General features: G+C 53.4%; 11 protein-coding genes across 11 annotated transcripts; 8 read left to right on the top strand and 3 right to left on the bottom strand.

Annotated features, from left to right (window-relative positions):
• Positions 1-143: 143 nt before the first annotated feature.
• BJY04DRAFT_203968 (uncharacterized protein) lies at positions 144-1,812 on the top strand. The gene is made up of 3 exons (XM_073713423.1): positions 144-1,169; positions 1,223-1,354; positions 1,401-1,812. Exons 1-3 carry the CDS (start codon positions 513-515, stop codon positions 1,665-1,667), a joined length of 1,056 nt encoding a protein of 351 aa, XP_073564212.1. The 5' UTR covers positions 144-512; the 3' UTR covers positions 1,668-1,812.
• Positions 1,813-2,384: 572 nt separating this feature from the next.
• BJY04DRAFT_225063 (DUF3632 domain-containing protein) lies at positions 2,385-3,379 on the bottom strand (the record flags this gene model as incomplete). Its single annotated transcript, XM_073718127.1, has 3 exons — positions 2,385-2,869; positions 2,920-3,223; positions 3,269-3,379. The coding sequence occupies 3 exons, from the start codon at positions 3,377-3,379 to the stop codon at positions 2,385-2,387; spliced, it is 900 nt and encodes a 299-aa protein (XP_073564211.1).
• A 489-nt stretch (positions 3,380-3,868) lies between these two features.
• Positions 3,869-4,474, top strand: BJY04DRAFT_225062 (uncharacterized protein; the record flags this gene model as incomplete). Its single annotated transcript, XM_073718126.1, has 1 exon — positions 3,869-4,474. One exon carries the CDS (start codon positions 3,869-3,871, stop codon positions 4,472-4,474), a length of 606 nt encoding a protein of 201 aa, XP_073564210.1.
• A 1,557-nt stretch (positions 4,475-6,031) lies between these two features.
• Positions 6,032-10,267, top strand: BJY04DRAFT_226090 (putative alpha-L-rhamnosidase B; the record flags this gene model as incomplete). The annotated part of the gene is made up of 10 exons (XM_073718336.1): positions 6,032-6,292; positions 6,347-6,612; positions 6,664-6,743; positions 6,792-7,033; positions 7,087-7,156; positions 7,227-7,583; positions 8,144-9,018; positions 9,068-9,125; positions 9,184-9,391; positions 9,445-10,267. The coding sequence occupies 10 exons, from the start codon at positions 6,032-6,034 to the stop codon at positions 10,265-10,267; spliced, it is 3,240 nt and encodes a 1,079-aa protein (XP_073564209.1).
• A 17-nt stretch (positions 10,268-10,284) lies between these two features.
• Positions 10,285-11,471, bottom strand: BJY04DRAFT_203967 (NAD(P)-binding protein). The gene is made up of 4 exons (XM_073713422.1): positions 11,377-11,471; positions 11,061-11,326; positions 10,682-11,007; positions 10,285-10,612 (listed from the first exon to the last, which is right to left on the bottom strand). The coding sequence occupies exons 1-4, from the start codon at positions 11,416-11,418 to the stop codon at positions 10,419-10,421; spliced, it is 828 nt and encodes a 275-aa protein (XP_073564208.1). The 5' UTR covers positions 11,419-11,471; the 3' UTR covers positions 10,285-10,418.
• Positions 11,472-11,473: 2 nt separating this feature from the next.
• Positions 11,474-13,526, top strand: BJY04DRAFT_203964 (Zn(II)2Cys6 transcription factor). The gene is made up of 4 exons (XM_073713421.1): positions 11,474-11,900; positions 11,958-12,200; positions 12,244-12,327; positions 12,375-13,526. The coding sequence occupies exons 1-4, from the start codon at positions 11,873-11,875 to the stop codon at positions 13,490-13,492; spliced, it is 1,473 nt and encodes a 490-aa protein (XP_073564207.1). The 5' UTR covers positions 11,474-11,872; the 3' UTR covers positions 13,493-13,526.
• A 302-nt stretch (positions 13,527-13,828) lies between these two features.
• On the top strand, positions 13,829-15,136 carry BJY04DRAFT_226086 (TauD/TfdA dioxygenase family protein; the record flags this gene model as incomplete). Its single annotated transcript, XM_073718335.1, has 4 exons — positions 13,829-13,987; positions 14,040-14,772; positions 14,827-14,960; positions 15,020-15,136. Exons 1-4 carry the CDS (start codon positions 13,859-13,861, stop codon positions 15,134-15,136), a joined length of 1,113 nt encoding a protein of 370 aa, XP_073564206.1. The 5' UTR covers positions 13,829-13,858.
• Positions 15,137-15,891: 755 nt separating this feature from the next.
• BJY04DRAFT_226084 (O-methyltransferase) lies at positions 15,892-17,058 on the top strand (the record flags this gene model as incomplete). The annotated part of the gene is made up of 2 exons (XM_073718334.1): positions 15,892-15,948; positions 16,004-17,058. 2 exons carry the CDS (start codon positions 15,892-15,894, stop codon positions 16,796-16,798), a joined length of 852 nt encoding a protein of 283 aa, XP_073564205.1. The 3' UTR covers positions 16,799-17,058.
• A 592-nt stretch (positions 17,059-17,650) lies between these two features.
• Positions 17,651-19,288, top strand: BJY04DRAFT_225055 (uncharacterized protein; the record flags this gene model as incomplete). Its single annotated transcript, XM_073718125.1, has 3 exons — positions 17,651-17,787; positions 17,869-18,478; positions 18,542-19,288. 3 exons carry the CDS (start codon positions 17,651-17,653, stop codon positions 19,286-19,288), a joined length of 1,494 nt encoding a protein of 497 aa, XP_073564204.1.
• Positions 19,289-19,624: 336 nt separating this feature from the next.
• BJY04DRAFT_212093 (major facilitator superfamily domain-containing protein) lies at positions 19,625-21,627 on the top strand (the record flags this gene model as incomplete). Its single annotated transcript, XM_073714496.1, has 7 exons — positions 19,625-19,725; positions 19,780-19,978; positions 20,034-20,343; positions 20,403-20,706; positions 20,787-21,091; positions 21,338-21,404; positions 21,492-21,627. 7 exons carry the CDS (start codon positions 19,625-19,627, stop codon positions 21,625-21,627), a joined length of 1,422 nt encoding a protein of 473 aa, XP_073564203.1.
• Positions 21,628-22,711: 1,084 nt separating this feature from the next.
• BJY04DRAFT_17366 (ATP-binding cassette family ATPase ARB1) lies at positions 22,712-24,814 on the bottom strand. Its single transcript, XM_073709282.1, has 2 exons — positions 24,057-24,814; positions 22,712-24,008 (listed from the first exon to the last, which is right to left on the bottom strand). The coding sequence occupies exons 1-2, from the start codon at positions 24,633-24,635 to the stop codon at positions 22,740-22,742; spliced, it is 1,848 nt and encodes a 615-aa protein (XP_073564202.1). The 5' UTR covers positions 24,636-24,814; the 3' UTR covers positions 22,712-22,739.

Raw genomic sequence — 24,814 nt, 5'->3', positions numbered from 1 at the left:
TTGGTCGTGGGGTGAGCAGTGGACGTGGTCACATTGGTTTGGCAGTACAGGGAACGGGACGTGGTTGGTGTTTTCAGGATCTTGGTGATTGCTAGAGATGAATAGATGCAAGCAAATGCTGTTCTCCTTAAAGATGACCTGTACCTGACAGTACGCATAGACATGCCGTGGATAACTAGCCCGTGCATCCAACACTAGCGAGCACAGTGGAGACCCCAACGCAGTTCGTCTCCAACTAGCCCGATACTAAGCCCCAGAGCAGCCTAGTTAGTAGTGTTTCTTTTTCCCTAGTTCATGAGGGGTTAACCCCGGTGATCGAAAATGCGGTGTAGCAGGTGCGCTCTCCCATTCACCCATTTCTTTGTCTGCTCTTCTTCTTCCTTTGGTACCCGACCCGACCCGACACAACCAGAACCCAATCGTGTCGTGCTTGACTCATCTAGGACCTAGATGTCGCTGGCCGATTATCTTCTCGAGGGCAGGGAATTATAGGAACGAAACGGAAGGCGACAATGGCGGCAGCAGCAGCAGCAACAGCAGCAGGACACTCCACCGCCGAAAATGCGGTGGCTGGGCAGATCCGCGATATCATCGCCGCCCTCAACGACATCCGGACACAGCTGGCCGACCAGAATAAATACCTGGACGTGTTGACAGAGAAATATATCCACAAGCCAGCGCCGTCGCGGCAGGTGTATTTCCTCAGCGAGGATGAGTGGGAGGGGGATTACGAGGAGGACGACGACGAGGAGCCCGAGTCCGACGGCCCATTAACGCCGGAGAGCTGGCAGTACTCCCGACAACAAGACATCACGCGCATTCGCCGGTTCAGCGACGGGTCGGCGGCGACGTCGACGGGGTATCGCTCCGAGGAGTCGTTCCAGCTGTCGCGCGGGTTTGGGCTGGGAGACGGTGGAGATGCAGCGTTTACGCCGTCGAAGCGGGGTTCAGGCCCGGTGCTTCTTGATCCGTTTCGAGAGGAGGTAGGTAGCAAAAATAAGTATTTCGATTGTCTTGCACGGCCGATCGCGTACGGGGAGGAGCTGGAAGAGGGTGCTGCGCACGGCTCGTCAGCGGCGCTTAGCACGGTGCTGCAAGGAATGCGACTCGCGGGTGAAAGTGCGCACGAGCGACCGAGCATCCAGGAAGTGAAGACGCTGCGGCATAGCGTAAGCTCTCTCTCTAACCTTCGTGTACTGCATCTCTCTAACTCAACCACCAGCTGTCGAATACAACCCTAGTCCGCCCTCTCTTACGCCGCAACAGCCTCGCCGAACTCGGAACGCAACGCAACCGGTACATCCTAGTCTTCATCGTAGCGACTGGGTTCTCTTTGCCTATTGGCGCTGTAGCTGTAAGGACTGCACACCTATGGTACAGTAATCTGCTAACTCCCTCAGAACTCCTTCGGCATCCGCTCCTGCGTCCCAAACACCGGCCTCAGCGCCTCGCACTGGCCTTTCATGGCGCGATTCCTCGTCTTGTTCGTGGTGACATACTTCACAACCGCAACGTGTGCGCTGTGGTTCGTCAAAGACGGCGACTTCAGCCAGGATATGCTTGGGTTCTGGAAGCCCAGGCGGATGACGACGGGGAGCACGGTGGATCACAAGGCTCTGGCGTCGCAGGCTGAGGGCGAGGGCGGGGACAGCGAGGAATGCAGCTAGTTCGGCTGCCTGGCGGCATAGCAGCCGGTTTATGATTTACGGGGTATGTGGAACGAAGATATATGTTTACTTGACTTGTATATAAGACAGCATATACAGGAGTTTGGTTTAAGGGCGTTTAACTTTCAATGCAATAGGAAGAGACATTCTGAGAACTGCAGATTGTAGATGTATCCAGTGCAGCTACAGAGAGACCGCAAAACGGGGTAGGTGTGATTTGAGAGGAAGATCGGGGACTGGGCCATGTGGCTGAGTTGGGGTGAGATAGGGCTCGAGGGGAAAGAAGGAGTGGCAGTACACATAGGTGTTGATTATACATGAGAGACTGCCATGTGGCCATATCGAGTAAGCCTGGCACCGTTGGGTTCGCAAGCAGGTGGACGTTGCTCTTGCTGGCACGACAGAACTCGCCTCCAGTGTAGGTTGCAAGGGATGCTCGCAGGGGATGGTGCATGCTCAAAAGCAGTATTTTACGAGAAAAGGGAGTTCAGAGATGGAACCGAAAGAAGGAAACAGCATGTATGGTACCAAAGCCAGAAATAAACCAAAGACAAAATTCAAACACAGACCATGTCAAAGGGGAAACAAGGAGTGGAACGGCCGTAACAAAAATATCAAGCATCTCAACGGGGCAGGATTGGGCAATAACGAAAGAACACCCAGTCGAAAAAGGCAGAACAGGCGAACAGAGGGGATAAAACAGAAATAGCAACATACCTACCACTTGACCAAGCGCGTCAGCGCCGCCATCAAGTCCGCAGCCCTTCTTGCCATCTCACGCGATTCCAAGGATGGCTCGAAAGGCGCCCTTTGCTCCCCTGAACGGTTCTCCCACACGGATTCCTTCTTTATTTGCTGATCAGCCATCTCATAGAACCGCTTCTGCCAGAACTCCCAGCGCTCCAGCCCGAACCTTGGACCAGTGTACAACCTTCCCGGATGGAATAAGTGTGCGTCCCAGCCAGAGGCAGGGATTTCCGGATAGAGGACCATTTCCTCATAGATGGACTTCCCATCGATCAGAATCCAGATTGCTGCTCTGCGGATTTCCACATCGTTCAGCCTTGGGTTCTCAAGGGCCTGGCGCATAACGCCAACTTTACGATGGCTGTGCTCCGTAAGCACCCCGGCGGAGGCAAGGCGGGCTTGAAAGGCAACTATGTTAAAGTGCTCTGGCACATTATCATGGACCTCTTCATAGTCTAAGAGAAAGGTTAACTGGTGTCATGGATATTGTTGGGAACAAACGTACAGTCACCGATCTCGCACAGCCACGAAACGAACTCCCAGAGGCCCCCGTATTTCCTATGCGTTCTGAAGGTATATAGCCTGCTGCATCTGTCGGCTTTTTCCAGTAATCTGACAAGCAGCACAAGTTTCATCTGTCCCGCGTGCCAGTAGGGGGTTTGTTGTATTATGCTTGTAAGCAGCACGTTTAACTCGTCAAGATCGAGCGATTCCTCCTCGTCTTCTGTTTGCGGGGGCTCAGGCAACATCTGATAAAGCTGGTCATAAGCTTCTGATCGAGATATGGTGCCGTCGTCTTCAAAGTAGCCCTTCAGCACCTCAAGTGCACCCCATCAGGTGTATTTGCCAATTACCTCGTGGGGATCTTGACGGTCGTCCTCGAAGTCGGCTGGCCTGTGTTCCAGGCGCAAGGGAGGCTGGCGGCTTTTGGCAACTGCAAGTTCAGACATTGCGGTTTCAAGCATGGTGAGAGTAGAGGAGTATGGGTGTGTGGAAGAAGAAGATAGGGACTGACAATTCACTGACCTCGACATCAGCCAGAGATATAAGGAACGGAGGACTTGTGCTTCTATATTGGGAATAACTTGAAAGAATCCATGTCAGAGGGTTCAGAATAAAATCCTCAATGACCCAAAGTTTGCGCAAATCCGGCTAGGATGGGGATTCAAAGAAGTCTGTCAACAACAGATACAAAGACGACTGAAACAGCTGGTGAACAATCTGAAAGAAGCTTGTTCCAGGCGATACACCTGAGAGAATGGAATGATGAAGCACGATGGTATCTGCTAGATACTGTATCTCTATGGCGGCCCTTTAGGTATAAGAATGGCGACTCTGGGCTACCGGAAAACTTCATTCTACCGCTAAAGCCCCTACAGATACCCCCCAAGCTCACTAAACCGAATCGTTCAGTTTTCTAGTCATGTCCAATTCCCCCCCGAGTCCTTCAACCAATGCCTGGCTCACTGCCCCCGAGCTTGGTGTCATCCCACCGCGCGAAGAACGTGGTGGACCGCATTGCCTCTTTCATACCCAGGAAAGGCGAGCCACAGGACGCTGAAGTGTTCGTCAGATTACGGAAAGCCATGAAGGAAGCGAGTGATAAACAGTTAGGGGCTGAATTGGGTATCATCCTAGAACAAACCATTCATTACACTGACAACTCGTGTTACCTGCCATCTGAGCCGGCGCCTGAGATTCGGCTTGCCCCAGGTTATGAAGATCAAGACATTACCCGGATACCTGTGTCCTTCGTCATGGGAGTGCTCAACGAAGCGCCATATCCGAGCCCTCAAAGGTCTGACCGCGGCCGCAGGCCCCATCCGCATCGCGGAACAGACGACGGATTCGACCAATTCTACCATGGGTTGGATGGCAAAGGGGCTTACGCTTACCCTACGCACCTCAAGTTCAACTACGCGACACAAACGAAGGACGGCAAGCCCAGAAGCGGGAGTGGAGATCGGCCGGTGAAGCTGATCATGCCAGAAGGAATCCTTCCGGGGATTCCAGAGGTGCTATCTGAGCTATTCAACCCCGACTTACCGAAGCCAGCATGAAGGATATAGACAAATGTTGGTGTGGGGGTTGGTTAGAAAAAAATAGATTCAATAGACGGGTTAACGAACAAGATGCCTCGCACTACTACGTAGACACCACAGTCACTAGGCTTGAATACAGCTGTTTGTAGATCAATATCTTCAGAGTCAATAGGTAAAGCCCCTGCACAAACAGTCTCGAACGGTATACCAGTTATGAGGTTGGCTCTCATTAGTATGTTCAGATGATCCAGAATCACTGCCCCAGTCCTGGCTGAGTTTCCATCCCCTTAGAACAACAATCTGGCCAGAAGGAGAGCCATCCGTTCATCACTCACACAGATGTCCTTGGTGTCGACTTGGTCTTCCAGACGTGGCACTGGTAGCCTTTGTGCCCCGAGACACAGCCCTTGACAGAGCGATGTTTCAAGTCCTCCGTATAAAGAACTTTGTACTGCTGCAAACTCAGGCCCATGATTGGCTTGCTGTATCTTTAGTCAGTTTCATCACGCTCTATGGTTCATTCATGGTTGTTGACGCATGGTTTCAACAAAAGTACCCTTACAACTGAAGGGCCAGAAGTCTTTTCATCCTACCTCTCGATTCTTCCTGGCGCCTCCTTCTCTCGCTATCTGCATCTTCCTCTGATTATGGCCTTCGAATCGATATTATCAGGCCATATCACTATATTCAGTGCTCGAGGCAATCGACAAGGAAGGGCTTGCACGAGGTTCTCGGGGCTGCACTAAACGGAACGCTTTTCGAGTCGCGAAGGCACATGCAACAGGCGACCGTGCGGTCCTACACGTAGCAGATCAGCTCTAAATGGAATACCTAAGCTGGGCATCCGATGAGCCCCTGTGCACTCAGTTCTATCCTTGCAGGTTCAGCATACAAATCATGAGCTGGCCTTGAGCAAGACACGAGCGCAAGCTCAGGCCCAAACAGCCCGGATGCTCGCCCTGTGACTTCACAATTCTGTATACTGGAATTCACGTCTCTGAGCATACAGTCGGACCTGCCTGCCCTTTCACTATTCATCTGTGCCAAAAGTATGGCCGACAGATTGGCAGGATAAAGTGTCGTCCTGCCGCAACAGCTGATTCCCGAAACGGGGACTGGCAATATTATGCTTGCATTGCTTTCTCACTTTCAGATTGTATTGAGTTAGTGGGAGATATTATGCTAATCACTCAAACAGTCTGATCCCGAAACTTCCTATACCCTGACATCTATCAACCCTCGCTACCAATTCCCCCGAAGCTCGGCTGAATAGCAACAGATCCAACGCCAAATCCCCACACTCCCCACGCAGCCTAGCGACAGAGACGCAGATCTCCCTTCTCTAGCGCAAGACCCCAAGCTCCAGAATGCCCCCGCGGGCCGCAAAGCGCTCTCATTCGTGCGATAATTGCCATGTATTGCCATCACTTTGAGAGCTTCAAACGTATAGATACGGGTGAGCAGAACACGAGAGAGCCAGAGAGACTATCATCGTATCTAAGCGCACCAGTCCACCAGTACATCCCGGCAGTTGCACCAGACACAGACACCACCACTAACCAGAGTACAAGCAGCATGCACCTCAGCAAAATCCTCGCGGCCCTTGCAGCCACCACCTGCGTCTCAGCAGGCTGGATCCCGCCGTCCAAGAAAACATGCATTGTCCCTGCCTCCGGCACGAACAGCACGGACGACGCCCCGGCCATCCTGCGAGCGTTTCAGCGCTGCGGCCGCGGCGGAAAAGTCATCTTCAAGCCGACGACATACTACATCAACTCGGTGTTGAACACTACGTGGCTCGAGGACGTGGACATCGATATCCGAGGGAAGCTTTTGGTTTGTACCATATCCACCACTTCTTGGAGATAGACTAATAGACGGATACTGCAGTGGAGCACCGACATCCCCTACTGGCTGAACAACTCGCTCGAAGTCGGGTACCAGAACCAGTCAACGGCGTGGATTCTCGGCGGGGATAGAGTGCGGATTAACGGACATGGCGTTGGTACGTTCGACGGGAATGGAGACTACTGGTATGAGTGGATCCAGGAGCAGGAGAATACGTCGAATTACCCGGGACGGCCGGTAGCGTTGACGCTGAACGGGTTGACGAATTCAGTCGTCAAGGGGGTGAACTTTCTGCGGAGTCAGATGTGGTACGTACACCTCTGATTATCCAGTCTGATGCATAACGCTGATGGTTTTAGGACGCTGGCGATCATCTACTCCCACCACGTCGAATTCGACAGTATTCTTGTCAACAACACGGGAAACCGGGTCGACAGCTGTATGTCCCTCACCCCTGATCTAGTTTTATGCTAGCTAACAGGACCAGCAAATACCGACGGCGCAGACACGATCCGCTCGTCGCATCTGACCTTCAACAACCTGACCGTGTACAATGGCGACGACAGCATCTCCTTCAAAGCCAACAGCACCGACATCACGTTGAAGAACTCCCACTTCCACAACGGTCTGGGCGTCGCAATCGGCAGCATCGGCCAGCTAAACGACCAGTACGAGGTCGTAGAGCGGATCAGGGTCGAGAACATTGAGTTCGATAATACCCTTCACGCTGTAAGTCTCCGTCTAGAAAAAGGTGTGAGCGTGACGGGACACTGACTGGGCAGGTCTACTTCAAAACCTGGACGGACGACCAAAACGGATACCCGCCCAACGGCGGCGGCGGCGGCCTTGGCTGTAAGCCTGCTTCCTTTCCTGAACCCCTCACCCCTATGTAATGCCATACTAATGATGAGAATCCCTGCAGACGCCTCCGACATGCTCTTCAAGAACCTGCACGCAACAGACATGCGCGGGTCGGCAGTAGCAATCTCGCAATGCACGCGGTTCATCGGCGCCCCCGGCGACGGGAACTGCACGAACAGTCAATTCCAGATTCGCGATCTTACGGTTGTTAACCTACACGGCACGACGGAGTCGCCGAGGGTGACGAGCTTCCAGTGTAGTGCTGTCGCGCCGTGCACGAACCTGGGTCTGTTTGGGACGGATCTAAGACTGAGCAATGGGACGAAGGCGCCGGATTATCTCTGTGGGAATGTGAAGGATCCGAGGGGGTTTGAGTGTACGGGGGCGGTTTGTGTGGGGGGGAGCTCGACGGGGGAGTGTGGGCGGTAGTGGAGGAGGGTGTTGCATGTAGATACAGATACAGAGAGCCTTGTTCGGTGGCTCGAAGGTTGGAAGAGGTACGAGATGGTCAGAGAGGGATGGGTGGGTTGCCATGTAGCCATCCCAATGCATTCAGTCTCGCTTCTCTTCTCGTGTTTTGGTCATTTCGGCCATTTACAAGACCGGCATTGGCACTTGGGGACACAACCTGTCCGATTCTCGAGGCAAACCGCATGCTGACAGCCCGAGCTCCCCCCGCATATTCTGGGCTTGGGGAATCTGGGGCAATCGGCTAAACTGCAGATCCCTCGGGCGAAGATCGACCGAGTATGGGGAAACTCCAAGCTACAGCTACCTGGAGAAAAGCCGATCGACAGATTTACCGCTCGAAACGACCACTCCAAGACGGACAATTAGATGCCAGCAATGGCGAGCTTCAATCATGATGATCAGAACATGCAGCCCTCGGTAGAAAAGAGTGAATAAATAGCTCAAGGTACACTGTACCTTTCCCGACAACAAGTCAGCCTTCGAGTCAACTCAAACCGGGGACCTCAGTAGCAATGAGAGTCTTACCCATACTCTCCCTCGCAGCTGGGGCGCTGGCCTTCTGCTGGAGGGACGCCACCTGCAACGGCCCCTCAAAAGCCGCATTCCCCGGCCCCTGGGACAAGAACAACTACGCCCCCGAGTCACGCACCGTCCAGCCAAAATCAGTCCTATCTCTCCCCGACGGCGAAATAATCTCAAGATTTCCCTCCAAAAGACCCCTCACCCTGAATCCCACCGACATCGGGCTCGTCTTCGACTTCGGCCTCGAAGTCGGCGGCATCATCACGGTAGACTACACCCTCAGCAAACCAAACACAACCCTCGGTCTCGCATTCACCGAAGCAAAGACCTACATCGGGCGAAAGTCCGACAACTCAAACGGCGGCAGCGGGCAAGACGGCGCCCTCACCACTGTCCTCTCAGAATCAGGAAAAGGAACATACAGCATCCCCGACGCCAAACTCCGCGGCGGTTTCAGATACCTCACTTTGTTTATCCAGTCTGGATCCGCGGATGCAGAGCTTACGATTGACAACATTGACCTCGAGATCGCCTTCCAACCGACCTGGCCAAATCTGCGTGCGTACCAGGGATACTTCCACTCCTCGGATTCCCTGCTCAATCGGATTTGGTATGCGGGGGCGTATACGCTGCAGACGAATTCGGTGCCCAAGGGGACGTGTCGAAGATCGGTAACTTCGAATCCAGGCTGGAATAACGATGCGGGCTGTGGGCCTGGGGAAACAGTGCTGCTTGACGGCGCGAAGCGAGATCGCTGGGTATGGATTGGCGATATGGGGACTGCGGTGCCAGCGGCGTCGGTGAGCACAGGGGATCTGGATAGTACGAAGAATGCCTTGTTGGCGATCTGGGAGAACCAGGTAGGCTAGCCGGGGTGAGAGTATATCTGAAGCATACTAACGAATGCAGACACCGAGTGGGATCTTACCCAAAGCAGGACCGCCGTATCTGGCTGCGGATAGTGACAGTACGTTTTATCTTCATCATTGTATAGAAGCAAGTAGGAAGAAGGCTGATACCTCTAGCGTACCACCTCTGGACGATCATCGGAACATACAACTACTTCCTCTTCACCGAAGACACCGAGTTCCTGGCGTCCATCTGGCCCCGCTACATCAAAGCCCTCAACTACAGTCTCGCAAAGATCACCCCGGACGGAATCATGAACGCCACGGCAGCCGCGGACTGGGGCCGCTGGAAATACGACACCCTCGCGAGCTCCGCAAACATGCTGTACGCCCCATCGTATCCATCCACTCCATAGGTACCCAGCTAACAGAAAGCAGCCTCTACCGCTCCCTCATAACAACCGCCTTCCTCGCCCCTTACGCTCCAGAACCCCCTGAAACCGAGAAGCTCAACTACACAGCCCTCGCATCGACCCTCCGCACCGCCATAATAACCCACTTCTTCGACCCCGCCACCGGCGCCTTCAAGGACTCCCCCACCTCAACCCTCTACCCACAAGACACCAACAGCCTCGCCCTCGCATACTCCCTCTTTCCCCCGGGTAGTCCCGAGTCAGCCCGTATCTCCTCCTACCTAATCTCAAACTGGACGCCCATCGGCCCCGCAAGCCCCGAACTCCCCGGCAACGTATCCCCCTTCATCAGCTCAATCGAGCTAGAAGGACACTTTGCAGCGGGATTCCCCGAGCGAGCGGTCGAGTTAATCCACACCCTTTGGGGATGGTACCTTGCCCATCCCAACGGAACAGAATCTACCGTTCCCGAAGGGTACCTGCTTGATGGGTCGTGGGGGTATAGAGGGGATAGAGGGTACCGGAATGATCCCAGCTATGTATCGCATGCGCACGGGTGGAGTGCGGGGCCGACGTCGACGTTGACGGAGTATGCGGTTGGGTTGAGGATTACGCGGCCCAGAGGGCGGGAATGGAGGTTGAGGCCGGGGAGTTTTGAGATTGGGGGGTTGGAGAATGCAGAGGCGGGGTTTTCGACCAGTCTGGGGAGGTTTAGGGCGTCGTTTCGGAAGAGAGGGGGGAGGGTTGTGGTGGAGTGGGATACGCCGAGGGGGACCAGGGGGTGGGTGGAGGTTCCGGGGAGGAAGGGGAGGTGGGTGAAGGGGGGGAAGGGGAGGATTGTTGTTTGATATGGTGTTTATGCGAAGGCAAGATGGTAATAGCAAACTTGAATTCCACCAACTCAAAAATAAATCAAGACAAACTATCGACTCAGTCTGGAGTATTGCATCCTCCGCTCGCAGGTTAGGGTACGCAGGCTTAGAACCAGGTATGTAGGAGCTAAGAGAGCCACATGTTATCACCACGATGGGAGACAAACGTCGCCCCGTCCTTCTCCACAGTCGACTGCTCAATAACCCTCAACACATCGCGAACCGAGTCCTCGGGCTGTCGGGGCCCTTTGAAGGTAGGCGGGGCATACTTGGCGAAGGCCTCGAACATCGGCTGCATGGCCTTTTGCTGTTCCTCAGTCACTAGTCACAGTCCGGATTAGCAATCGCAAGCCCTAGAAGTCTCAGTAGACAGTGGAATGGCAAACATACAGCTCCCAAAGGTATCGGTCGCGGTAGCCCCAGGGCAGATACTCATAAACAGCACCCCGTCAGTATGCTTGCCGTACTGCGCGGCGAACTTTGCGGTTGCGATGTTTGTGGCTGCTTTGACGATCGCGTAGCCTGCGGAGGTGCTGATGGGTAGATCGTTGATCCATTCTGGGTCGGCGTGGCCACTGGATATATGGATCACCTTCTTTACAGTTCCCTTGAGGATGAGCGGAGTGAAGAGGGAGAAGAGGTGGATGTTGCCGATGGTGTTGATCTTGTACGAGTCTAGCAGGAACTTGTCAAAGGCTTCTTTCTGGTTTGTTGCGCTGTTGGTTTGGTTAGTATCTTCTTTCTTCAGGGTTATAGAGGGCCTGCGTACAGCTCGTTGATAGGATCAAAGGCGTCGAAGGTGGTGAGCAAGGCTGCGTTGGCAATGAGGTAGTCCAGGCTGCCACCGGTGATTCTGGCGGTTTCGGCGGCGGCGGACTGCAGGGAGGCGTAGTCGGTCAGGTCGCCTTGCACAATGTGAATGTTCTTGCGGTCAGAGAGCTCTTCGGCGACGTGCTTGTCGGTTCCTGCTTTATCGCGGACGATGCCGATGACGGTGTTGGCTGGGTTGGCGGAGAGTTGGCGGAGGAATTCCCACTATATCAAGTTAGGGCTTGCATTGCTGAGATTGTATTGACTGTACGTACTCCAATCCCGCGAGAGACTCCTGTAATAGCGTAGGAAGACATTTCCGTATGGGTTAGGCTGGTTATGCTGTTGTTGCTTGTTGATTGTACTGATGATGTTGCGATGAAGATCTACTTGATCACGACGAAGAGCCATATTTATATCTTTTGAGCTCGCGAAAACTTGAAGATATTCTTTGACTGATTTCAAAGCTGCATTTCAAAGCCAGGGCTTGTTGAAGTGACTAGAGTATACGATAATCTGTATACTCCAGACACCTTTAGCCCAATCTGGCAGAGCATTTTAGCGCCGCAAATACTTGCCGCCAAGATACTTTATCCAGATGAATGGGGCTACAGAGCCAATGAACTCCACGTAAGCGATTATCCACAGCTGATGAGTGAGGGAGGTTGCTCCGTCAGCAGGATGGCCCTTTTAAGCCTCGCATCCTCCCCAGATTGTCGACGGCAACTTTGCGCGAACTCATCTTCTGACTGATTTATTTACTTCCGAATAATGGCAAGAAGTTGCGGCACCTGTCGAGGTATTCTTCCAGATGATTCCTGGACTACAGGAAGAACATCCTGACGCTGACAAATAGACCGGCGCATCTCCTGCGACCGCGCCCTACCGAGCTGCACTCAATGTACACGCGCAAACCGAGCCTGCAAGGGCTACGGCATTCGCTTGTCTTGGCCTAAAGCAACCGATAGGCGACGAGCTGTGGTCGCGCGACCGGCACGAGGGCGAGGCGTTGCTCGTCAAGTCCACAACGGCTACCAAGTCAATGCCTCCAGCTGGGATATTGTGATGCATCGGTACCTGGCTGGACAACTACAAAATGGTAATCTCTTCGGCAGTACTCTTACAAAATGCTGATTTAACAGGTGAAATACCGCTTGTCTTTGAAGCGCCGCTGCCAGTAGGCCAGATGATATTGGAAGGCGACGATAGCGAGCTGATTCAATACTGTATGCATGCCACCATCTGCTATCCGAGAATCACACTAACAAGCCAGTCCAACAAGATGCCTCTCAGTCATTGGCAACTCTCGGACACGATCCTAGAGCACTCGGCGATACCCTCATGCGCATGGCCTTTTCCAGTAACAGCCCGTCTGCCATTGCTGTACGGCGCGCCCTCCTCGGGCTTTCATGCTTGCATCGCTATGGACTCCAAGGCCAGGCAGTGGACTACAAGATCGCATCCATCAGAGCGCTGGCTTTTGCGTCGACAACCAAGATTGGAACCGTCGAAGCGATGCAGCACGTTGCAGCGGGAATGCTGCTCTGTTCACTCGAGATTCACAAAGCCTCTTGCACGTCAGGGCAGTGGCGCTGGTACATTGCCGGAGTAAAGAAGGTTATTGCCTCATCCTGTCTCGGGCAAAAAAAGGAGGATAGCGATCTGGGTGCCCTGTTGAGCTGGGTACAGTACCACGATACATTGGCGCGGTTTAGCTGTCTGCATTGGAAGTACGACCTTTCGCCGACAAAATTCCCGACTAAGATAGCCACGCAGGTCTGGTGTAAGGAATATGCGCCTGTCCGGGAGAATGTCGACGATCCGACCCCCGTATTAAAGTGCTCTCCGTCCATCGTCAATAGTCTGCTCATGTTACTAGCAGAGGGGTGTGAGATTCTAAACGCAAAGCAGAATGATCCACCAGGCGCGGACCAAACAGTGTACGACCACTTCTTGCAAAAGACTATATCGCAACTGAGACTACTTTCAGTCACAAATCAACCTGGGGAAACACCACCCCCAACCATCGAGCTCTTCCATTTGGCCGCACTCGTCTATCTTACCCGCGCATCAGGCAGCCCCTACTTAGCGCTCGAATTGCAGCAGTACATCACACGAGCATTTACTCTTATGGCCTCCATGCCTTCGTGTGACCGCCAGTTCTCACTGCTCGTTCTTGGCTGCGAGGCGACGACAGAGGATGAGCGGTTCATGGTCCTCGACCTGATCGACCGGACCGAGAAACGGGCGGGCTCCCGATCACTCTTTCTGACCTCGAAGATCATAAACCGGATCTGGGTACAGGATGATCTGGCCGAGGGGGGTCTGGAGTATATGACCAAGTTGAGTGCGATTATAGGCTCTTGTGGGATTTTGCCGCCTTTTGTGTAATATACATGTAGATAATCAGTATTATGATCATACGACCCTAACGAGTATACCCCATATTGTGCTATTATGCTTCATAGCACGTAATCCACTCCCACGTGGCAAGCACTGCCTCAAGATCACCATAGTTGGAGTATATGGTGTCAGACTGCCGAGACTGCCAATCGCCGACGGCTCCGATTGTGCTAGACACGAACTCTAAGGCGTATACTTCTCTTATCGCCGATAAATCTAGCTCGTTGTCTTCGCGATTCTATAGTAGAATGGTGCAAGGAGGGGGTTGCGCGGGGTATATATACACCTGAAGACCCTTGCAGTACCACACCTCACTCTTGTCGGACTTCCAGCTCCCACACTCTGACATTCACCATGGCTCCATCCATCGCAGAAGCACCCCAAGCGGACATCGTCGTCCCCGTCAAGGCCGACGCCGCAGCCGCAAAGCCCAAGATCCGCCGTGCCATCGACGAAGAGAAAGAAGGCAGCAAGCCTCCCAGCGTACGCCCCTCCCTCCAATCCATACTAAACACCCTCTCACTCTGTAATATAGTACCCCCACTACCTCCCAATCTGGGACCACAGCGAAAAATACCCTCCCCTCGAACCCTTCACCCACGTCGACCCCGGCCTCTCCGCAGACCCCTCCTTCAAAGACCTCCTCCCAGAAGGCACAAAAATCACCAAACTAACCCCGACCATCGGCTCCGAAGTAACGGGCATCCAACTCTCCTCACTCACCAAAGCAGGCAAAGACCAGCTAGCCCTACTAGTCGCCCAACGCAAAGTCGTCGCCTTCCGCGACCAAGACCTCGCCGACATCCCCATCGCACAAGCCCTCTCCTTCGGCGGGCATTTCGGCCGCCACCACATCCACCCAACCTCCGGCGCCCCAGAGGGCTACCCGCAGATCCACCTGGTGCACCGCAACGCCAGCAACGGCGAGCAGGACGCCTTCTTCGCGGACCGCAACAGCTCCGTGCAGTGGCACAGCGATGTCTCGTACGAGCAGCAGCCACCGGGTACCACGTTCCTGTATATCTTTGATGGGCCCGAGGTCGGCGGCGACACAGCCTTTGTCGACCAGGTCGAGGCGTATCGCCGGTTGTCGCCGGCGCTGAAGGAACGGCTGCATGGGTTGAAGGCGCGGCATAGCGGCGTTGAGCAGGCGGAGTTTAGTATCAAGCGCGGCGGGGTGGTGAGGAGGGAGCCGGTGATTAATGAGCATCCGCTAGTAAGGACGCATCCGGTGACGGGGGAGAAGGCGCTTTATGTGAATGGGGGCTGTGAGTTTTTCCAATATCGGGTCTGTGAGGTGGTGCTAATGGAGATACCTCTAGTCACAAGGAGTATTGTCGGGCTGAAGAAGGAGGAGAGCGATGCGCTGCTGGCGTTCCTGATTGCGCATGTTGGGCGCGGGATCGACTACCAGGCTCGCGTGAAGTGGGCGCCGAAGACGGTTGTTGTTTGGGATGTGAGTGTTCATTGAGGTTACATGTTGGAGCGTGGCTAACGGGTATATCTTATTCTTAGAACCGCGTCACTGCACACTCTGCTATTGTTGACTGGGTGACGGGCGAGCGTCGCCATTTGGCTCGGATCACGCCGCAGGCTGAGCGGCCGTATGAGACGCCTTATGTTGCGGAGTAATGAGCTGGAAGTTTGCTATGATTATATGAATGGGAGAATGATATTATTAGTTGTGATAGCTCTACGGATTACGAGATGAAAGTAAGAGCCCTGCACTCACTTCGAGAAATAGCATACAGAATTACGTAGCTTTGCGTAATCTCTAGCTACTCAAGACGGCGCATTGACGGTGGACATATCAAAGTACGAGTCAGACAATCTTATCTGATGAGATATCGAAAGTCTCAGCGGATCCATCAAGTGCATGGCGTCGCTTTTGCTTTTCTCGGCTGCTTGCAATGGACGCAATGACCCCCACCCCCCAGTCAACATTATTATCCATGCACGGCTTGGCACATGTCTATTACGTCCATATGACTACTCCGTACTGCAGTCTTCGACTAATTCCGAGCCTCGGCCTTGCTTTATGGTCTGCTGCGAAGCCCTAACTCCGACTCGGGGATAGCTACCCCATTCGACCTCGGACGTATGCCATGCCCCATCACACCACGACAATCCAGTCAATCTACATCACCCCAAACCTTAACCTTCGGTTCATTTTGCCGTGACACTCGGTGCTTATCCCATGCTGGTCTAGCAGCGATACGGAATGCGGAGATAACGCCTTGCTACTCAGCCCGGCCGCCGTAGTCAATCCTCGGCTTTGGGCGTGAGAGACGTATATAAGCTAGCCTCTTCCCCTCGATGCGGTATTTGAACTGAAGTAAACGAACAAAACCCATCAAACCCAAAGATAGACAGAACAGGCCATCAACATGTCCACAGACCAGAACCAGAACCAAGACCAAGACCCCCGCCGCCCCGGCCGCTCTGTACGTCCCCATCCCCTCTCCTCTCTACAGAATATTCTAACAAGAAGACCTCCAGCTCGAAAAAGGCCGCGAACTCAAACTTCTCAATTTCATAAAAACCCACCCCACCCTCCCATCCATAACCGGTAACCCAGACGCCATAATCGACTTGATCGAAGAATTCTCGCAAAAATACCACTTCATGACCGTCGGACTCCCGAAAGGCAATATCGTAACATCTATCATCGCGGAACAGAAACCCTCCACCATGATCGAGCTAGGCTGTTACGTCGGGTACTCGGCGATTCTCTTCGGGGATGCAGTCCGCAAAGCCGGTGGGGCGCGGTACTACAGCCTGGAACTGAATTCCGAGTTCGCGGAGATCGCGAGAGAGATAGTTCAACTTGCCGGGCTAGCTGATTTCGTGACGATCCTCGTCGGACGGAGTGATGTTTTGCTGAACAATCTGTTTGAGAGTGGGGAGGTGGAGAGCGTTGAGATGCTGTTTATAGACCACTATAAACCGGCTTACACGCTTGACCTGAAGCTGTGCGAGCAGCTGGGGAAGATCATCCCCGGGAGGTCGGTGATTGTTGCAGATAATGTGATCTTTCCTGGGAACCCGCCGTATCTGGAGTATGTGCGGAGTTCGGTGCAGGAGAAGAGGGGGGAGGCGGAGAAGGGGCCTGTTAGGGCTTATGAGCTGGAGGGGTTTGATGGGCGGACGGTGCAGAGCTTCATGGGGGCGGAGAATGCGCCGCGGTTTGAGATTGTGGGAGATCCGAATCTGGTGTATGAGAGTGTGTTGAGGCAGCCCGAGGGGGATCGCGATGCGGTTGAGGTTACGAGATGTGTTGGGGTTGAGGGTTAGCATTTTTCAGGAATGGAGAGGTTATGGATCGAGACTCTTTTACTGGGCCGGCGAGTTCCCATTGCTTTCGTGGTGTGTATAACGCACGCCAATCTATGGGATATTCTGAAATCAAAGAGTACGATCAACGCAATAGATCCAGTATATTTTGTCGAGGAACTGATTTGCGTCATCTGTCCGGATGAGCTCTTCTAATGCCGTGCCTCAATGAGGAATATATTCTCTTCAACTACGATATAGGCCTTTCTGGTTGTGACGGGTTGTATGAAAGGTTGTACATATACTGAACTTTGCAGCATTGGCAGTGTTTGAGCTAGGGCGCAGGATGGATCGACCTTTTCGGTCACTGAGTAGATGGTTCAATGTTGGACTCTGAAAAGGGTGGCAGAACTTCTTGATAGCTATCATACTCTCATTCAATCAGTTGGACGAAGTGATTATGAGTCTCCGACCAGGGAACCTGTTGGAGCGTGTTGATAGGTACGTACTGCATAGCATAAAACAAGATTCGCGAGTAAGCCCAGAAGACGCACAGTCTCTTCAACCTCCCCAGACCGGTATAGTCCAAGTTTCCAAGACAGATTTAGATGAGGGCATCTAGCGCCACTAAGGCGTGATTGCAATTCAAATCCCGAAGACCCAGCCAAGCAGCCAAGATAATCCCGAATAACGGCGCGGGATTGCAACTGATTTCTACGATGCGTGCGGAGGTGGTGGTCCAGATTATAAAGTAACGGTACGGAATCCATCATTCTTCCAGGTCCTAGTCTTGCCTGGCTGTTCGCCGCAAAACAGCCACCTCATATAGCCCAGCCCTAACCCCGAACCACCTGGGTCACCAACTAACCCAAGATGCCATCTAAAATCAAATCCGTCGCTATAATCGGCGCCGGCCCAGCAGGCGCCATCGCCATCGATGCCTTCGCGCAAGAACAAGCCTTTGACAAAATCCGTGTCTTCGAACGGAGAGAGAAACCCGGTGGTTGCTGGTACGTGCCCGCATACTCCTACTCCCACTCCGTCACCCTCAACCACAAGAATATTACCTGACATGTTGTCGCGTTGTGCAGGCTCTACGACACCACCGAACCCGCTCCGCTATCAAACCTCTCCGCCCTCGCATCCCGCACCGCAGATACACCAGTCGAAGCACCAGGACCCTTGCCCGGGTATTTCCCGCGCCCACCGCAGAACCGCTTCAATGATACGCCCGTGTACCCAACGCTGGAGGCAAACATCGACGCGGGGATAATGCAGTTTTCGCAAGAGCCGATTCCTGAGATTCGCAGTGCGGCTTCTATCAAGATCCACGGGGCCGATACGCCGTTTCGGCATCATACTGTTATACAGCGGTATATTGAGTCGTTGGTGAAGAGGAGGGGGTATGAGAGGCTGGTTGAGTATGATACGACTGTTGAGCGGGCTGAGAAGGTTCCAGTAGGCCAAAAAGCTGGAAAGGATGCGGAGGGGAGATGGGTCCTGACGCTGCGTAAGCAGGTTCCCGCAATTGAGACGGACTACTGGTGGCAGGAGGAGTTTGATGCCGTTGTTGTTGCCACAGGACACTATGCTGTGCCGTTCGTGCCGGCGATTGAAGGGTTGGAGGGGTTTGCGAGGGACGTACCGGGGAGTGTGCTGCATACGAAGGGGTTTAGGGATCCGGAGAGATTTCGGGGGAAGGTAGGCATGGATTTTCTCTTCTCTCGTCAACTCTAGCAGATTGATGGAACTAATGTGCAGCAGAAAGTAATCACAGTCGGCGCATCGGTCTCCGGGGCAGATACGGCAGTTAGTCTCATCGGCATCGCTCAGAACCCGATCTACGCTTCTGTGAGGGGGAAGTATAACCCTTATTTCGGAGACGAGGCATTCAAGCATCCCGGAATCGAACGACGGCCACCAATTACCCGGATCGAGGGAACTGGTTCGCGCCGAACGGTACACTTCGAGGACGACAGTTCCATTGCAGACGTCGATCACATTATCTTCGGGACAGGATACACCTGGACTCTTCCATTCCTGCCTCAAGTACCTGTCCGCAATAATCGCGTTCCGGACCTCTATCTACACATTTTCCACCAGCAAGACCCGACGCTCGCGTTTATCGGAGCGGTTGCGGCGGGATTCACGTTCAAGGTCTTTGAGTGGCAGGCTGTTCTTGCGGCGCGCGTGTTTGCAGGAAAAGCAACGTTGCCATCAAAGGAGGAGCAACGAAGCTGGGAGGTGAAGAGGATTGAGGCGCGCGGTGATAGTACGAAGTTCACGCTCATCAGTCCCGATTTTGAGAACTATTTCGAGACATTACGAAAGCTTGCAACGACGCCGAGGGAGGGAGAGCCTGGAAGGAGATTGCCGGAATTTGATCCCTCGTGGGTTGGGAGGTTTGCTGCGAGCCATCAGAGAAGGATCAAGATGTGGAAGAAGGCGAATGAAGACGCTGCACGGGGAGCAGATAGAAAGTCTACAGCTGAGAGAGTGTCGAAACTATAGTTTATTTCATTTCCAGTAATATGGCAACAGACATAATATGACGCTACTCCCAAGCCCCGGCCAGAAGGTTCTTGACAACCACCAGTCCACCCAAGAAGGACAAAGGTCTTGAAAGTAATATGAAACCCTTGGCCAGCAGCTCTGTTTGGCCGATAAGAAGTGTCCCGCCAATCACGCAATCTCAGGATCAGTTTATGAGATCTGTTGCGGAGACCTAAGCTCGTTTTCAAATCCCGAGCCCGTCAGGGTGGATCGTACATATAGTCGGGACCGCATCTTGGATGCAGATTTGACGTAGAGAGTTTAACTGGACGGCACACTGCAGGAATCGTAAGAATGTCACACGATATCTCCAAGGTTGAATCCAGCCAGCATGAATCCTGCTCAATATCAAACCGAGATTGGACGCCGAGTGAGGAGCAACGGGCGAGGTTGAAGTATGTCCCTGTTCTCGTCCCTGCTCATTGCCTTATGTACTAACTCCGTCAAAGAATCGACCTTTCCGTCCTCCCCCTTCTAGTCTTCGGCATGATCATGTTCCAACTCGACCGGATGAACGTCGCCAGTGCCCTAACCGGGGGCTTCGCAGCCGACCTCGGCGTCAACCAGGACACAATCAATCTTGGAAACCAACTGATGTTCCTCGGCATCATCGTGCTTGAGATTCCGTCGAATATGCTTTTACAAAAGGTACACCTATCCCTGTCACCCTTTCCTCTAGACACCAAGAACTGACGACGTGCAGATCGGCCCGAGCAAATGGATCCCAGCCCAAGTCTTCGTCTTCGGCCTGATCGCCACAATGCAAGTCTTCCTGAAGAGCCGCTCCGGCTTCCTTGCAACACGGATGCTGCTCGGTCTCGCAGAAGCGGGATACATCCCGGGCTCAATCTACACCCTCTCAACATGGTACACGCCGCAGGAGCTAGGAAAGCGCGTCGCGATTCTCTTCTTCGGCATGTTTGGCGGGAATGCCATCTCGCCACTGCTTGGAGCTGGGATCCTAAGACTCGAGGGATCAGGAGGGTTACGGGGGTGGCAGTATATCTTCTTAAGTATGCTATTCTAACCTCATCTCATCGTACCACAAGAAGGGACAACTAATAGAGAACAGTCGAAGGCATAATCACCATGGCCGTCTCCGCCCTCCTCCTCCTCGTCCTCCCAACAAGCCCTCAACTCCCCAAACCACTCTTCCTAAGCGGATTGATCCGCTGGACAGAGCGCGAACAGCACATCCTCACCTCCCGCCAAAGCACCGAGAACAAACCCTCCGACATCAAAAACCGAACCGGCATCCCCCTCGAAGTCGTGCGGAAAACAGTCCTGAACTACCGCCGCTGGCCGCACTTCCTCTCAACCGCTTGCGTCTTCTCGACCTGGTCTCCGTTAACTACCTACACGCCTAGTATCATCATGTACCCTCCCTCTCCCTCTCCCTCTCCCTATTCACCCTGTTCTACATACAGATACTAAATAGATACTGACAAGAAACCAGGTCCCTCGGCTTCACGCGCATCCAAGCAAACGCCCTCTCCGCCATCGGCGCTTCGCTAACCCTCCCCATCGTCTTCCTCGCAGCCTGGGCAAGCGACAAGACCAAGAAACGGGGGCTCACCGTGATCGCTGCGATCTGCTGCTACCTGGCTGTACTAATCGTTGCAAGGGCAGTGCTCCCGAAAACCCCAAATGCAAAATGGAGCCGGTTCGGGATGTGGACGGTGGTGAATGCGTTCGCGGTGTGCTACCACCCGGTGCATAATGTCTGGGTGCAGTTGAACTGTGGCAGTCAGGCGGAGAGGAGTATTGGGATTTCGTGAGTTGTCTTTTTCTTTTCTTTCTTTTTCTATTTTTTTTTTTTTCTTTTTTCGAGTTATCTGCGTGTGGATTCTTTAGATCAGGGAGGGGGTTTGCTGACTGATTTGTCTTGTTTCTAGGATGTGTGAGTCTTTCCTCTCCTCTTGCCAGAATGTTTTACCGCAGGTCAGGCGGGGCCGCGGGGGTAGGCTGCTCTATACTACATCTGCTAACGCTGTTGAAAACAACCAGGGGTCATGAGCGCCATCTCAGGCCTGCTTGCCGGAACGCAGATCTATAGGGCCAGTGACTCGCCGACGTAAGTCACGGCCTCACCCGTCTCAACTCCCCCGTTGTAGCCCTGTACCAGGAGTAACTAACTAATTATCTCTCTTACCTTGATTAGATACCACACCGGCCTAATCATCCAAATCGCACTCGTCGCCGCTGGGCTGGTCTTCGCCATCTTCCAAGAAGGGATCTACCTCGTGTTGAACTCGCAGGCGAGAAGGCGGAGTAGTCCGGTGATATGGACGCCGTGAGACTACCTGCTGTTTTTTGGAGTTGATTGTAGGGTGAGTGAAGGGGGGAGTTTCGGACTATATATCAGGGACAAGGATGGAAGGAGGCCTTTGTGGCGGGGAAGTGCACCTCAACCTTACGAGGTGCTATATACTGGATCGATCTAGGAGGTTTACAGTTGATGATTACAGACCGGAACAGAGCATGTTGGATACAAGAGTCGTAAAGCGGGCATTATATGCTTATGGTTTATGCATGATGGACATTTGATGACGGTGAGGGTTGTCACCTGGGTACTGCATGGGCCATCGATGGTTGATGAAGGGGCATGCTTCCTTTAAGCACTCCACGCCGCGGCACTGATAGACCTGCGAACCTCGCTGTCTACTGTTACTACAATACGAGAGGAATTGGCTGATGGAGTATGAGCCTAGTAGATACACAAGTCTGATAGTTTCGGGACCTTTGTCGGCTAGGCTCGTACATCTGGTTTGCTATCGAAAATCAGCAGGTGATGGCGGCTTCGGTGGTTTTGCTTGCACCGCCTTACTAGGACGTCTAGGATGAGGCGAGTGAGTTGGGGGGGAGGGGGGTTATATATTGTAGAACAGTTAAGCGGACAAGGTGCAGCGAAGCACAGATAGATGGTGCTTGCCTTGGTTGGAAAGAGTTGGGAGACAAGTCCAGGCAAAGTGTGAACAGAACCCTGTAGGATGATCAATACATTGATGAGATTTCTATACCACAACACCTAGGTAAGAGCGTGGGCGATGTCAAGGTATAGTATCAAGTACAAACTACTATATATACTCTGATGTCATCAAAAGGAATAGATTCAACCCTCCAAGAAATCTAGATATGGGGGCCGAAGGTATGTTATAAGCAGGCCATCTAAACAAGCACCTAATCAGATGCAAAATCAAAAAGAACAAAGATATCTCCAGGAACAAGACGAAGCAAGAAACAATTTCGAGGCTGTTACACCCCTAATCATCCGGGACGGTTCATCACTCCCGGTGAGACAGAACACACAAACTTTTCCTCTCTTCCCACGTGTATTTGCATCAGCATCGTGATCTCTAGCATGCCGGTCGTAAAAGAGAAAAAAGGTCTAAGAAGATGACGAAACTGTTTAGACAGCACCCTCGGAAATCATCTTCTTGCGGAGGTGGTCCTTGTATTGACCGATAGAGCCGTCCCAGCGGCGAACGGTCTTGTGCTCGCAAACCATAATGTCCTTGGCGATCTTGTCGAGGAGACGGAAGTCGTGAGACACGACGACGACACCGCCGCTGAACGCGTTGATGGCCTCGGCCAAACTGTCGATGGTGGGGATATCGAGACCGTTGGTAGGCTCGTCGAGGAGGATCATGTTGGGAGATTCAATGGCAAGCAGAGCGAAGACGATACGACTCTTCTGACCTTCTGACAGAGTACCCATGAGAGCGGTCTGGGACTCTCCAGAGAGACCGTAGCGACCGAGCTGTTGACGCCAGTACTGGAAGTCTTGGCTTTGCTGGGGGAACTTGTCACGGACGAACTCGAGAGCGGACTTGGTCAGGTCGAGCTGCTCAGCGGAGTGCTGGCTGTACATGCCGAGCTTCAAGTGAGTGTGACGAGCGACACGACCACCGATGGGCTGGAGCTTTCCAGTCATCAGACGGAGGAGTGTCGATTTACCAACACCGTTAGGGCCGACAAGCGCAGTTCGCGAGTCCATGTCAACACCAAGGTCGAGGTGCTCGTAGAGGGTGTCGGCCCACTCGCCAGAGTAGGAGAAAGAGACGTCATCGAAAGAGAGAACGGGAGGAGGAAGCTTCTCGACATCAGCGAAGCGGAAGCTGAAAACACGGTCGGGAATGACGGGCTGGATGAAACCATCGGCCTCCATCTTGTCGAGAATCTTTTGACGGGACTTGGCCTGTCGCACCAAGTTGGCGTAGGTACCGGCGGAAGCAATGAACTTCTTGATGTGTTGGATTTCTTCCTGCTGCTTGTTGTAGGCCTTCATCTGGTTGGTCTCCTGTTCCTCGCGGGTCTTGTGGTACGAATCGTAGTTACCACCGTAGTAGAGGAGCTGCTTCATGCGCATGTCGATCATGGTTGTGCAGACACCGTTGAGGAAATCCATGGAGTGAGAAACCAGGACGAGTGTCCGCTCCCATTTCTTCAGGTATTCTTCCAACCACACGCAAGCTTCGAGATCCAAATGGGCAGTGGGGTCGTCGAGAAGGAGGAGAGAAGGCTTAACGAACAGGGCCTTGGCGAGGGCCACACGCATACGCCAACCACCGGACATGTCCTTGGTCTTCTTGTGAATGGTAACCTTGTTGAAACCGAGACCGGTCAGAATGAGCGAGGCACGGGTATGGAATGTGGAGGGGTCCATTTTGTCCATGCGCTGTTAATCGTTAGCAATGAGCTTCAACTGATAAGAGGGGATACATACGTCGTACAGATCCTCGAGAATAGGGCTGTCAGGACCCTCAACCTCAAGAATCTCCTCAGCCTGCTTCTCCATGCGGTCAAGCTGGTTCTGTGCCTCTGTAACAACCCACTCGAGCGCACCGAGCTCACTCGGAGGGGCACCCTCGTTGAGAAGATAGATATCAATGTGTTCGGGGATGGGGTATTCGCGAGAGGCGATAGCCTTGAGCAGAGTGGACTTTCCGCAACCGTTCTCACCGAGGAGACCGTAGCGACGACCGAAGTTGAGTTCGAGGGTCGAGTCGGTGATCAGGACCTTTCCGTGGAAAACGAGCGAGGCGGAGGTGACCTTGACGTCGCGAGAGGCGGCCATGGAAGACAAGACACCGGTGGTGACACGATCCGACAGACCGTGCTTGTCCATCTGTGCTGTGAGCTTCTCGACCTCCTTCATCTTGGCCTCGGTGGTGGCGGGCTGATCCTCGCCAGCGTCAGAGTCTACGGGGGTGTCATCCTTCTTGGCCTTGCCGGTGGTCTTCTTCTTGGTGTCGCCGTCGGCGGCACGCTTGGCCATACGGGCGGCCTTGGATGCGGAAACCATCTTGTCTGTTGGAGTGGGAGGTGGAAGGAAGGAGTAGGAGGGGGGGAAGGGCGGAGTGATGGAGGAGGGTCGAGGATGAAGGCTGGCGTGGGAGACGTGAACTTTGAAGGAGGGAAAAATTGAGAGGGGTGGATCAGGAAATAAAAATAGCGGGGGGGGGCGAGCCTTCCTGTTGCTTA

Source organism: Aspergillus karnatakaensis (genome assembly GCF_047715665.1).
Source record: "Aspergillus karnatakaensis strain CBS 102800 unplaced genomic scaffold BJY04scaffold_112, whole genome shotgun sequence".
In the NCBI taxonomy this organism is placed as follows: Eukaryota; Fungi; Ascomycota; class Eurotiomycetes; order Eurotiales; family Aspergillaceae; genus Aspergillus; species Aspergillus karnatakaensis.
This window is presented reverse-complemented; position numbering and strand designations above follow the sequence as displayed.